The sequence below is a fragment of the Pezoporus occidentalis genome, unplaced genomic scaffold (assembly GCF_034315485.1).
Source record: "Pezoporus occidentalis ecotype Australia unplaced genomic scaffold, CSIRO_AGI_Poc_V1 ctg55, whole genome shotgun sequence".
Lineage (NCBI taxonomy): Eukaryota > Metazoa > Chordata > Aves > Psittaciformes > Psittacidae > Pezoporus > Pezoporus occidentalis.
In genome coordinates, this window is record NW_026915888.1 from 1,137,894 (window position 1) to 1,150,839 (window position 12,946).

The 12,946-nt window shown below is 41.2% G+C and overlaps 1 protein-coding gene across 1 annotated transcript in view; it reads right to left on the reverse strand.

Moving 5' to 3' along the window:
* The window catches only part of SPOCK1 (SPARC (osteonectin), cwcv and kazal like domains proteoglycan 1), a 287,946-nt gene that overhangs the window by 11,858 nt on the left and 263,142 nt on the right, over positions 1–12,946 (reverse strand). Inside the window, exon 7 of the mRNA XM_062638044.1 lies at positions 6,254–6,370. Within this exon, the coding sequence (XP_062494028.1) occupies positions 6,254–6,370 (117 nt within the window). The remainder of the gene's footprint in view (positions 1–6,253; positions 6,371–12,946) is intronic.

Here is a 12,946-nt window from a genome sequence, read left to right on the forward strand (position 1 = left end):
AGTTTCAAGCTAGACTACAGGCTCATTGTGGTTTAAATCCTGCTTCCCAGACCTAGTTCTAGTTCCCGGACAAAATTCTTTCTTGCTGTGCTCTCACCTTCCACCTCTCATCCCAGCTTGTCACTCTTCAAAGCCTTGCGTCCCATGGTGGACAACAAAATGCTTTGGTCTGGGTTATGAGCTATGTGGGGAAGAGAAGGGGTGAAGCATCTCTTTTGCTTGCACCACTCTGGAGAATGGCACTTCAGCTGCTCATGCTCTTGTATGCCATACCAGCACTACCCCTTCTGACAGCCTCCAGAATTGTACAGCATTACAGGATTCTGCTCTTCCAGTGCTTTGGAAACCATCATCATCATTAATTTCAATAGCCCAGATCCTTAAAAGACTGCACCAGCAGCAGTTATCAAAGAAAGACAATGTTATATATACAGATACCTACAATGTATATGAGGTATGTGTGCCAGTATTCTGCAGTCTCCACAAAACCAGTGGCATTGCCTTCTTTCATGAACATTATAAATCCATACTGCCACTGTATTTTAAAATGCTTGGTACAAACATGGGCTAGTTTGCAGGTTATCTATGATGCAAGAAAGTATATTTGTAATGCAGAGCTGATAAATAAGGATAATGGTTTCACCAAGGACATGGAAACATGCATACACTGCCTGGGGATTAAGAGGGACAGAGGTACCTGAACCATGCACCCTGGGCCCCCTGCACTCACTCTGTTCCAGCTGCCTGTGCACTGCTCATTCTGCTATGGGCCACGTGGAGCAGCCTGATGGGCTTTTTCCTTTTGCTGCATCTTTCATTGAACGAGGTCAAGCTTGGCCTTATTTGCTGCACGTGTCAAGTCCCATTTCAGGATGTTGCTTTGTTAAAGTGAAACATAAGATGCTGCTGGAATCATGCTGACAGTTTGCCCAAGCTCTGCAGCCTACCTGCTATTTTAAGTATTAACCCAAAGGAGGGCAGTGCTTTATGCTGGAAGCAGTGTTTTTTGTATGCAGCTGAAGGTTGTCAGTGACATGGAGGAACAATCAGAAGAGTTAACTAATGGGAAGGTTTATGTCATTCATAATACATGTTGCTCTAAGAAAGGAAGAAGGTAACACCGTTTGCTTGCAGCTAGAGGCAGCTGGGGCAGGAAAGAGAATTCATGCTGAACATTTCATCACATTTTTGTGCTCTTATCTCCTCTAATGTTATCTAATTGAGTTTGAGCACAGTGAGAAAGAAAAAGGCCATGTGAATAGACACAAGGAGGAAGCCTGCTTCCCTTGCTGAAGCAATTAGGACTATTGACTTCAATTATTTTATTCATCTGAAGAACGCAAGCAGGATTTGGTCACTGTGCAATCTTTTGTGAGTGAAAGATTTCATCCTTTACTTTGCCTTTACAAAGCACCAAGGAGCAGGGCATGCAGTCCTGCCTTGTGCTGGTATATGCTCTGCCTGATTCCCCACCACGGGGCAGGTTATAAGTAGTAATCAAACAGGCAGGCGTGGATCATTCAATTGCACGGTGGAGCTGGGATCGGTACATGCTTCAGCTATCCCAGTTTAACAGCTTCCAGGGGAAAACCAGCTGTGCTCCACTGGCTGCTCTTTTCCTGCACAGATCCCCTCTCCAGTGATGGTCTTTACGCCCTGTCCTGGCATTTGCTGCTTCTAAGGTGAATGACTACAAGGTGTGCTGTTCAAGTTGAGTACAGTATGTGTTGTTCAGCCCTGTCTTCAAAGGTCACCTCCTAACTGGCAAGTATCAGCACAGGGAGGAGGAGATCCTCGCATGAACTTGCCCCTGACAGTGTCTGTGGATTGTTTCCGAGTCCTGTTTTCCTCCCTGCTGAGAAGTCTTTACCTGTGTGTACAACATGCATTCAGGATACATCACCAGCATGCCCTCTGCACTGATCTGCCTGATCAGTGACCGATGGGACTACGAAGCTGCTCTGTGACACACCATCAGGGCTTGAATGCAAGAGATGACCATGAAAGGTCACTTATAAAGACAGTTATTTACATTAGTTGAAGAGCTTTTGATTGTAATTTCTTATAAACAAGGAAGCTTTCACTGGTGTGACCAAAGTTCCAGATCAGGTTTATTAAGAGGCTGAGTTATTAGTGTGGTCTGGAAGTCTTTAAATAGTACAGTGGTAGGTGTTATGGAAAGCACTTAGCTAGATGGCTGTATCAGTGAAAAGGTTAATTCTTTAGTTGTCCCTTAATATGTGGCTAAAGGTGAATAGCAGTATCTATCTTGACTTCATATTGTCTCCTGGTAAAAGCTACTGCCTGTAAAGAGCCTTTTGCAAGACTGCATCTGCAGTGGAAGAGCAGCAATCCTGAATGCTCTCGGCGCCCAGCAACAGCAATGAAAGCAAAGTGTGCCCTGAGTGTGCAACACAGGCTTTGACTTACTGTGTAACCAGGGCAGCTGATAGAATGTGGTTCTTGGAGCTCACCTTCCCCAGGAGGTCACTGTGCTCCCATCAACTCGGCAAGGCCAATTAGTTTTGAATGAATTAACTCCTATGTAGAGGCTTTTGATATACTTGCCTATAAACATGATGCAATATGCTGGATGAAATAAACCACATACTGTAGTGTAATGAATTATGTGCTATAGTCTGGACTCCTGGCAAAACAGACCTGGAATAACAGTAACCTCAGTGAGAACTTTTCTGCATCTTTCTGAGCATCAGCTCAGTGCTGCAGTGCCTACGGGGAGCAGCAGGAGAGTGCTGCAGGCTCCACATCCCCCCTGCTCTTGGCTGCTTGGCAGAGGATGCCAAAACAGATGCCAGTGTAAGTTGTGGTGGTGGTTGCTCTTGTTTGGACACCTGCTTACAAGGACCTGGACTGACACCATCATGCTCCTCATCCTGACAGCTGTTCAGCCTCCTAACAACTTCCATCCACAGCAGATCTGGAAGGAAATCAAGCCGGTGACCTACATGTAAAAGTCTCATATGCGATTAACACATAAAATGCTCCACCTCCTCTAAATTAAAATGGAATTAAATTAAAAAGAGTCTTTAAGTGGAAATCCTAATTAAAAATAAACACATCTTCCAGCACACAAAATTATTTTCCCCCTTCAAGAGCTGACTTAGATGAGCCAGCTTTCTTTCATTGAAGTGTATTACAATTAAATTAACAGGGGAATAATTAACCTGATTTCCCCCATCGCTTAAAATAGAAGAAGGAGGAGAAGAAATGTTCCCCAGAAAAAAAATCCTTTATATTGCACAGATCTCCAGTAAAAGAAAAACAACTCCCACTCCAACCAAAGAGACTATCTAGATAAAATAAGGGAATGTTAGGAATTACCAACAGGCTCAGGAGCAATTTGAATCTGATCTTACTCCCTAATTAGTTTTATTATTTCCTTATGTCAAAGCATGTCCCTGAGATGCTTCTATTATTTACTGAGGAGATTTCAATTGTACAAAGCCTGCAGAAAACTAAGTTCCTGGCCTGTGGCGCTTTGCTGGGATCCGGGAGATAGCTCATTGAAGGAAGGTTTGAGATTTCAAGCACAATGACTTGTCCTCATCCTTTTCCTTTCAGGAGAGTAAAAAAGAAGAAAAGAGTGAACTTTTCAATTCACCTGGGGGCGAACTTAATAAACTCAAAAAGCTTATTTACACTCACAGTAACATCTTGAAAATTTAATGTAGCATAAAGAAATCTCTGCTGGAACACCTTCTCTAGACAGCTGATGTGTCCAAGGCATCATAGTCATCGCATCCCACCATCTGTTCCTTTTACTGCCACAGGGGCATATCCAAAATGGATTATTTTGAGGATGTGCGTGCCTTTTAAGACTCTACGGGCATAACCAAACCAAGTTCAGTTTAATGACGTGATCAGCCCTGGTGAGAAGAGCAACACACGCAGAGCAATAAAAAAGGGCAGTGTGTACATCAGAGCTTATTTCCAGAGCTGTGTGTGTCCTTTTTGCCAGGATTCACATAAATTCCTTTTTTCAGCTTGGCTTTGTGAACTTTACTTTGAATTCTGAGCCCTGTTTAAGATGTCTTTCATTGTTAGAAATGTTTAAAGCTAGAAGAAGCCAAACACTGCTGTCCTTACCCTGTATTTTCAGTGCTACCAGAGAGACCTGGAGCTGCAGAATTTGGCGCATGCAGAGTAATTCATGCATACAGTTGCAAACTCTTCAAAAGAAAACCATGCCCAAGTTTTGTGGCATTCAAAACTGATTTAACCATCTTCACTCACAAAGTTTCATTCTTTTTAACTGACACCTAAGAAAATGTGCCAAACTAAGTCAACAGTCTAAAAATGAACATTGTCAAGATCAAGTGTTTAAGAGCATCAAGGCAGCCTTTCATATAAAAGCTGCCAGGAATCAAACTAAACTAAAAAGAGATAACACTTCCTCTGTGAATCAGAGCAAACACTGTGGAATTACCAGGAATGTTTTTCTCACTGAAATTGCTTCAGCAAAAAAGCTCAGACCCAACACCTTTAGGAACTGAATTCAGTCTTTGGCCTTTGGTAAGGTCCTCAGGAGCTCCTCACAGGTCATCTGCATGAAAAACACATTCTTTTGACAACCTGATAAAATGAGATTTCACGTGGTTCTGGGCCTGAACGACAAAGTTTTAAGTCTCTGCTGTTTCCTGCCATGAGGTCTGAATTCACGTCTTGAAGCTGTGTTTAGCTGTACATCCAGTTGAATTTTTGCACTACGGTTTGGCTTCCTCTGCACAATAATATACCTTTTCGAAGCAGCATTTAAGGAATAAGTAGGACATAGGGTTTTATAGATACTGGCTTTGTTGTAAATACTATGGAAAATAAATAAGGGACATGTGAAGAAGATCCATTTGCACAGAACATGGCTTGTTTCACCACACAGTTTTAAGATACCATTACTTGGCATTAATGAGGATTGACTACAGTTTTGAGCAATATAGCCTGTGGTATATTCTGTCTCTTTAGGAAGAGGTAATCTTAGAAGTAGCACAAAAGCAGAGTGGCTGTCTAGACATGGATCAAGAGCAAATGCCCATCCTGTTGTGCTGAGCCTGCCCTACCGCACCTTTAGCCTCTCCAGGCTCAGGCTAGAGGGGAACCAGGCAGTGGGGTCAAAAAAGCTGTAAAAGGGAGCAGTTGGCTGAATCCTTTAAATTCTGTGGTTTTGGACCCTGGCTTTAGTCAGCTTGTACCAGAGAATCAGGGCAGAGAGGTGAAGGGGAGTCACACACCTAGACAGAACTTGTGCATCTTACTTTGCAGCTCAAGAGACCACGTATTTTGGGACATACTATTTAAGATGATTAATGAATCCTCACAGAAAACAAAGTCTCATCTGCTCTCTGATGAACATGACCTCTTTTGATGCTGTTAGCTGAATCTTTCTGAATCTGTCCCTCCCTGGTGGGTAAACGACATCAAAATGAGTCATGTTGGCTTAACCCACAGAGAGTAAATGTCCTCTAAAATGTTCATTTTCTTCCTTCTTAAAAAAAACCCAACAACCAACCAAACTCAAAACATCAAAGGAAGCAAAGATGGTGTTATTAAATACCTGGGACACAACAGATTCTACCTTTCCACACTGGTTAACTATTCCACCTCCGTGGCTGTGATGTGGATGCTTTTATTATTCTTTCTCTTTTATAAAGGGCTAGCAGGAAATTGCAAAATAAAATCAAAGTGAATCTTTTCCGACATTAACATCATTTTCCCTATGCTTGTATGGCATGTTTTTGGCTCATGCCACTGACACTGGGTTAGAAAATGCTTGGCCATAAACCGAGGAGGTAAGCATATGCCACTGTCTGTCCCCAAGAAATGATTTGGATGCAGCCACATTGGCATGGAGGGTGATGGAGTTTAACTGTACAGACACGAACTAGTTAACCTCAGGGCTTAAGAAAAGTCCCTGAGCAGGTTTATTTACTAGCACAGCTGTGACCTCCATGGCCCTCAGACACAGTTATCTGCCTGATTAACTTGTAAAGGTCTCTTTGTCTCAAACTGCCAATTTTTAGAGCAGTTTGGGCCAGAAAGAGTACAGAATGACTGCATCTCAGATAGAAAAGGATGCAGCTATTTATCCACAGGATCAGGTCTCCGGCATACCTGCTCCCTTACTGGAACCTGCTTGACCTGACATTGTGGCACTAACAGCTGTGCTCAGCTCAATGCTCTCTCAGGCTGGAAAGCTGCCTCCAACACTCAGTGTTCAAAGGGAAAGGTGTTTTCTTACTGCCTTGCGCTGTCTCGGAGCTCGTTGGTTTGATGACACGATTTGCATCCTCATGGAGAGCACCAAACCAGTCTTTTAGTCGGGAAGCGAGATTCCTCAGTTCTTTGTCTGTGCAAGCTAGAAAAAGAACAAAGCACGAGGCTGAGTCAAGAGCAGCAGCAAAAGAAACCCCTTTCTTCAGATAGGCTGTTAGGAAAATACTGTTTATGGTTGTACAGTTCTTCTCATTAAGAGCTCTGAAGTAAAAGAAAAGGTTAGGGAAAAGATGAAAGTTAAAGAGAAAATGTAAGTCATTATGCATTATAAGTCGTACTCAAGTACTTCCTCGGTAGCTGATGCGATTTGTGGTGAAAGAAGCGACACAGAGAGCTACCCGCAGGTTCTCAATTAGAGCTATGTGGCTGTTTAACTTAAATGTTTTCACCTTTTAGGATTTCAGAGAAAAATATCAGTCAAGCAGATGGGGAGGAGGGACAAGCTTGCCTAGGCACACTACTTGAACAAGATGCTAGGGATTATTTATAACCACATTTGGCTTAGTAGAAGGCTATTATCACAGTCATAGGAAACACATATACTTATTTATATATGTGAAGAAGAAAACTGTTGTGTTGCTCTAGTTCTACTGCAAATGAGACTTTGCCACCTCTGAAGGTTGTCAATTCCATTTTGTTAGCTAGGTGAAACATTTTTCTTATACATTTTTATTGAGGAATACCTAATTTTCCCAGAAATTTCTGCCAAGACAATAACATCCAAAGCAAATAGTTTTAAAGAAGAAAACTGAATTAGTCACCAGTTTCTGTCAGAAAAAATATTCTTGTTTCTATATCATGTTTAGTACTTAAAATCCACATGCTCAATTCTTTCATCCCTGCTCTGCACTCATTCCACATTTTAAATGACACTTCTTGGAATATAGAGCAAGATATTATGCCATAGAGGCAGACATCCTTCACAGGGCAAGCCACAATATGTCTTCTCCAATTCACTGCACATTCTAATATTCCTCCTTCCACCTTATTGAAGAACAATCGAGTCCCACAGCTTGTCTTCCCCAGTCAAACTCACTGCTCCAATGACTGCAATGGACCCACTGATATCTTATGGCTGTGGGGAGTATTTGTTCTCACAGGAGTTTTTTTTGGGGGGATTCTGAAGTTGAAAACAGGATGTTAGGGCTTTTTCTAAGTGGACAGGTTTTTAGCATTTGGTGGGGAGAAAGATTTTCCCATTTTTCTGTAAGGCTGAGTTTGACAGGTTTTCCTATTAAAAACATGAAAATCCCACTGAGTCGATATAGCGAAAGATCAGGTCTTTAAGAAAAAAACAACAATTAATGTAAAATAACTGGAAGACAATACAATATTAACGGTAAAGTGGCTTACATTACCAAAAAAGCTTATCTCTTGATTTTCTCAACATATTTCATTCGTTTTAAACTATCTTTGCAAGTTAAGACAAGAGTGACAGGGTTTTTAAGCCCAGTTTCAGTAAGGAACATCTTATACCGCTGTTGTTCCTTGGCTGTTATTCACAAAGCCTTTTATCAGAGAAAAATCACAACAGAAGCAATAGGAGAGCAAATTCCATCCTCTTGCCTCTAACAATATCCCATCGGTATATGCTGCCTGAAGGAGCGAGGGGATAGGAAAACTCATTTTAAAAGGAATATCCTAATTCTAGACAGGCACAAATGATTTCTTCTTTTGTAGATTTAGATCCATAAAGATGTTTCTATCATGCACTAATTTCAACATGAGTTGGGTACCCAAATACATGTTAGAAGTGATGAAGATACTCTATTACATGGGAAGGGAGATGCTGTTCCTGCATCCCCTGTTGAACTGTCAGTAACCGGTTTTCACCAGGCATATTTTTTGCCACAATATGATTATTAGGCACTTACAGCAACCTGAGACCATGACAATCTTCTTTTCAGTACCTGTCTTCACAAGTGTTTCCTGGTAAGGATCAATTATGTTATTGCCTTTCACAATTAAAAGCAGGCAGAATCTTTCTTTCTGCCAAGTAGCTGTCTTGTCCTTTGAAAATCAGCTTTGCAAAGGAGAAGAAGAAAAATATGGCACATAACAAGTAGGTGTTGCTCAGCCAATACCTCATCTGTGACAGAGTACCCCTATGCTCAGAGTATTTCACAAATGTATCTCCAGTCACAGCCACGCAGAAACACAGCTTTGACTACTGATTATGTATGGAGTGGGTGAAAAAGAGGATTCAGCTGTCCAAGAAAGAAATGAGCAACATCATAGTTTTATTGTGCAAACCTGATACTTATTAAATATTCATTGTAGCACACGACAACTTTAGGAAGCCGAAGCTGGACTATGAACATCCATCCCTGCGCCTTCCAGACACCCTCATCGTGCCTTCTCTGCAGGTATACTGAGCTTCACAGTCAACAAATCTCAGGGAAATGAAATAGTACTAAAGAAAGCACCCTGTAGGGCTGTTTTCCTTGCTCAGATTTGTGTACTGACAAACAGACACCTCTAGACACCACAGAAACCTAAGTTGAGTCAAATGCTCGGAGCAATTCCATCCTGCCAGTGCAGATACCAGGCAGGAGCATGGAGCACACCCTCGCCTCCTCTCCCAGCCTCAGCATCACACAGAATGGCATTCCCCGTGAAAAACTAACATCTCTAAAAGGAATTTCACTAAGCAGTCATCTGGTTTCAACTGCATCGCCTGAGGTAATTTGAATCCATGCTTTTGAACTGCAGCAGAAAACAGGATTGAGTGCACAGCGTGGGCGGAACAGAAGTAGATTAATTAATGGTAAATCAGACTTGAATTGATTTCTCTGTACAGTCCAGCCAATCAAACATGTCAGGATCTGTAAAATGCCATTTATAATGAAGACATTATATTTTTTCACTTGTCTGTAGTGCTAGCTGCGTGGAGAACCAGCTTTTACCACACACATTCCTACTTACATCAATTCTCTGCTGTTACACAAGTGCTGCAATCCACAACCTACATCAGCTCAGTTATACCCTACGGCTGCTCAGACACAGCACCCCTACATTCTCCTGTCATTCCCTAATTATATTCCTCTTGCTTTTGATGGAGCAAAAACCAGCTTTCAGCCTCTTCTGTGCTGTAGCTTCCTCAAAGACTGCCTCATCCACTCACTCTAAGGGCAGCCTTTAGAAGTGGACCTTGCCAACTTGACAGTAAGCCCAGAACTGGAGTTTTCTGCATGCTGGAAGGTATTTTTGTGAATAACTGAGATATTCTTTAAGCATACTGCTTAAGGACGATTCAACAGTGGGTATTCTGTTGAGGTTCTCTCTCAGGACCACATTCTTCTTCACAAGAATAACTGCTTTTTCATGAGTAAAACGGGAACCAAGTGTGCTGTTAATCTGCAGTGAATAATACATGTCTTCATGAGACTTCCAGAATTTAATGCAAACTTCAGTTAAATTTCTGTTCAAGCATTTCATGCCCTCAATCTTACTTCTTCCTGCACTTTAAAATAAAGGAAGTATCATTTTACATTTTCTGTATTCAATTTCATTTTAATGCTACCACGCATGGTTAAAAAGATTCTGCCTCTTGGCTCTCTACCAACAGAACTGCATTCTATCTTATTGATTTTATTTGAACATCTTCAAAAGTCTCTGAAGTTGAGAATTTGTTTGGGACACATTATTTTAGCCACTTCAAAGCGGGTTGACATTCAGAGAGCATGAGTTTAATACAGACAGAGTGAGGCCCAGCCTCCAGCTGGGTATCCAGGAACCAGAGCACTTAATGATTTATTTCTGGTGGTAGAGCCCATTACTTACATATCAAACAATTAGGAAGCATAGCTCTGAGGAGCCCCACATCTAAGATCCTCATATATAATTTGCATTAGTATAAGTTATAAAGCATCTTTAAGAACCCTCTTCATGAAAAATGCACTGCAAATGTACCTCTTTGCTATTAATAGACTTTTCAAGTAACATTTCTTACATGAGAAGAATAGGGATGTAGAAGGAATAGATAGGATAATGGGTCTCTTGCTATGTGAAGATCCATAAGGAGAGGATACCTAAGTTGCAAACAATATGGATAGTGATATGACTTGAAGCACTTATTAAAAAATCTAGAATGAAGAGAAGCACCAAGGGAGGAACATCTCCATAGTCCCTCTCTAGCAATTGGGATGTTTAGTCAATTGCCCACAACCATTTAAAACTCCAGTGCTGTGAAAAAGACACAAATGCAAACATATGCAAGTATGCATCTTCACTTCTGTATGTATTTTCCCCAAGATAAGAGAATCTGCCTTAATTTCCTATATCTTTTTAAAAAGGGAAACCCACAAGATTTTATCATTGTTACATTATCTATGTTACCTGTCATGTTCTGCCTCAGCAGCCTTCTGATACCAGGTCCCTACTTAATATTAATTCCTAGATCTTTCACTGCTGATGTGCTTCAATGAAATTCATTCACAGCCCACAGCTTCCCTGCAGGTCAGTACTGCTGCTGTTAGGAACGGGGATGGTGAGGCAGGTTTGCTAGGTAGCATCCAGCTCATCAACCTGATCGCAGTGCACAGTGCCCTACATCTGATGTGGCGGTGGTACCACAAGCAGTAGCAGAATCTGTCACTTCTCTGAGCCGTGGCAATTTGAATGCAGGAGGAAGATCTATTTGCGGCTGGCTTCAGCCAGCATCCTCAGATCTGAACCCGCAGATGTTACGAATCATCTTGCAGAAATGATTTAACAGTGAGCCCTGAAAGTACAGATTTATTCCCAAGCGTGAAGCAATTGGTCCAACAGTTATTTGTTCCTAACAAACTGAAAGCACTGTTGCTAAATACCTATTTCCACCAAGCAGAAAACATTAATCTGACCTAATGGAAAGCCATTAGCATGCTGTAAAGGCTCAGGTTGTTATAGGCGTGATTCCATTATGGCCTTTTTAAGCCATACAGATACTAATCTATAACACTGGTGGTGAAAATTAACAGTAATATTTAATTTTGCTCTTTCAAAGAGGGACTTTCAAAAGTGCTCAGTGCCAGAACCCAACATTAAAACTGAACTTACCTGTAAACACATAAGATTAAATCAATATTGAAAGTTTTCTCACAGGGCCAGGATGGATGGGGCTTGGAGCAACCTGGTCTAGTGAAAGGTGTCCCTGCCTGTAGCCGGGGGTTGGAGCTTTAAATTCCTTTCCAACCCAAACTATTCCATGATTTTATGATCCCATCTTTACTCCAGCCTAGCAAAACAATACTGTAAAATCTCAGTTGCTAACAAAAAAGCTTTATAACTCCTACTGCAGTTAACTGCAAACAAACTTAGTACTGAGGAAGTACATTACTGCATTAATGTTTCACTTACTGCCACAATGTTCTGGTTCTGTGTGACAAGCAAGGAGCCCATACTGTACAGTAAAAAGTTACAGTGATGTATTACACTGCATTTCACAATAAGCAAGCTATGCAACCAGATTCACAGTGTAACACGTTTCATGTCATTTGACTTATCTATCTAGCATTTATCTGTTGACTTATCATAACCACTGCTATTATAATAATTCTTACAAATAGTACTACATTACCGCCAATTACATGTGGAGAGATTGGTTCTATGGGTTCAGATTATTGTTGTTCAATACTAAATAGTCTCTGAGGTAGATATTGAGGAGCAAATTCCCTATAACCTGAATGCCCAAGTGGAGCATGTGAACGGTTCAGCTGTTTCTGTACAGACTTGGAGCAGTAGGAGGGAGTGGATGCATTAATGGAAACTAGCCCTGCTTACTGCTGGGCTTGCACAGAAAACCAGCTGTATTTGTAAGACATATTAGTTGTAACAATCAGTTCAGTCATTTGTCCTGTGAGCCTGGAGGACAAATCCATTTAGTTTTGATTAAAATGTGATATAGCACAAACCTCCATGACATTGCCCAACAGCGATGTTATATTCCCCCAGCTAAAAAAAGGACAGGCATAGTTTCGACAATTCAGAAGGGAAAGAAGCCTCATTTTTGTATTTCTGAAGAGTAACATGACAGTTATAGGGTAAAACACACATTTAAAAACACCACAATAACACTATTATACAAAGTTTGACGTAAATGTATCATAGCATTGGAGCTGACAGGAGATAATGCTTATCTTTTGTACTAAGTTTTACATTATTCTTTGTGTGAAAAGAAAATGTAGCAATTTCAACAATGCTTTTTCTGACAAGCATCACTACATTTCCTCCCTTGTAGGTAAGTCAACAACTTATTTCACCCTGCTGTAATTGTGTCCATGTGTGTGGATTATCACAATGGGTTTTAAAACTAAAGTACAACAACGTAGCAGCCTTCAGGCTTCAGGGAATGGGTCTGCTCCCAGTCACGCAAAATAGAAAGTGTGTTCTAAAAACTGCTGCTGCAGGAGCTGATTTGAAAGTAAATGTGGAGATAAATTCAGCGCTGTGCTAACCCCCACTTCAAATGCAACTACACACACATGGACAGAAACATACACGTGTATACGTGACTTGTAGAGGACACCAAGTGTTTTATACGTGATATTTTGGTGATGCAATTGTGGTGATCACCACCTCCACAAATATTTCACCATTCTTGGCTGGAAGGGACAATGCTTTAATCTGTTTTGTTCACTGGGGCCTTGGGCAACTTCTTATAACAATAAAAGCATGA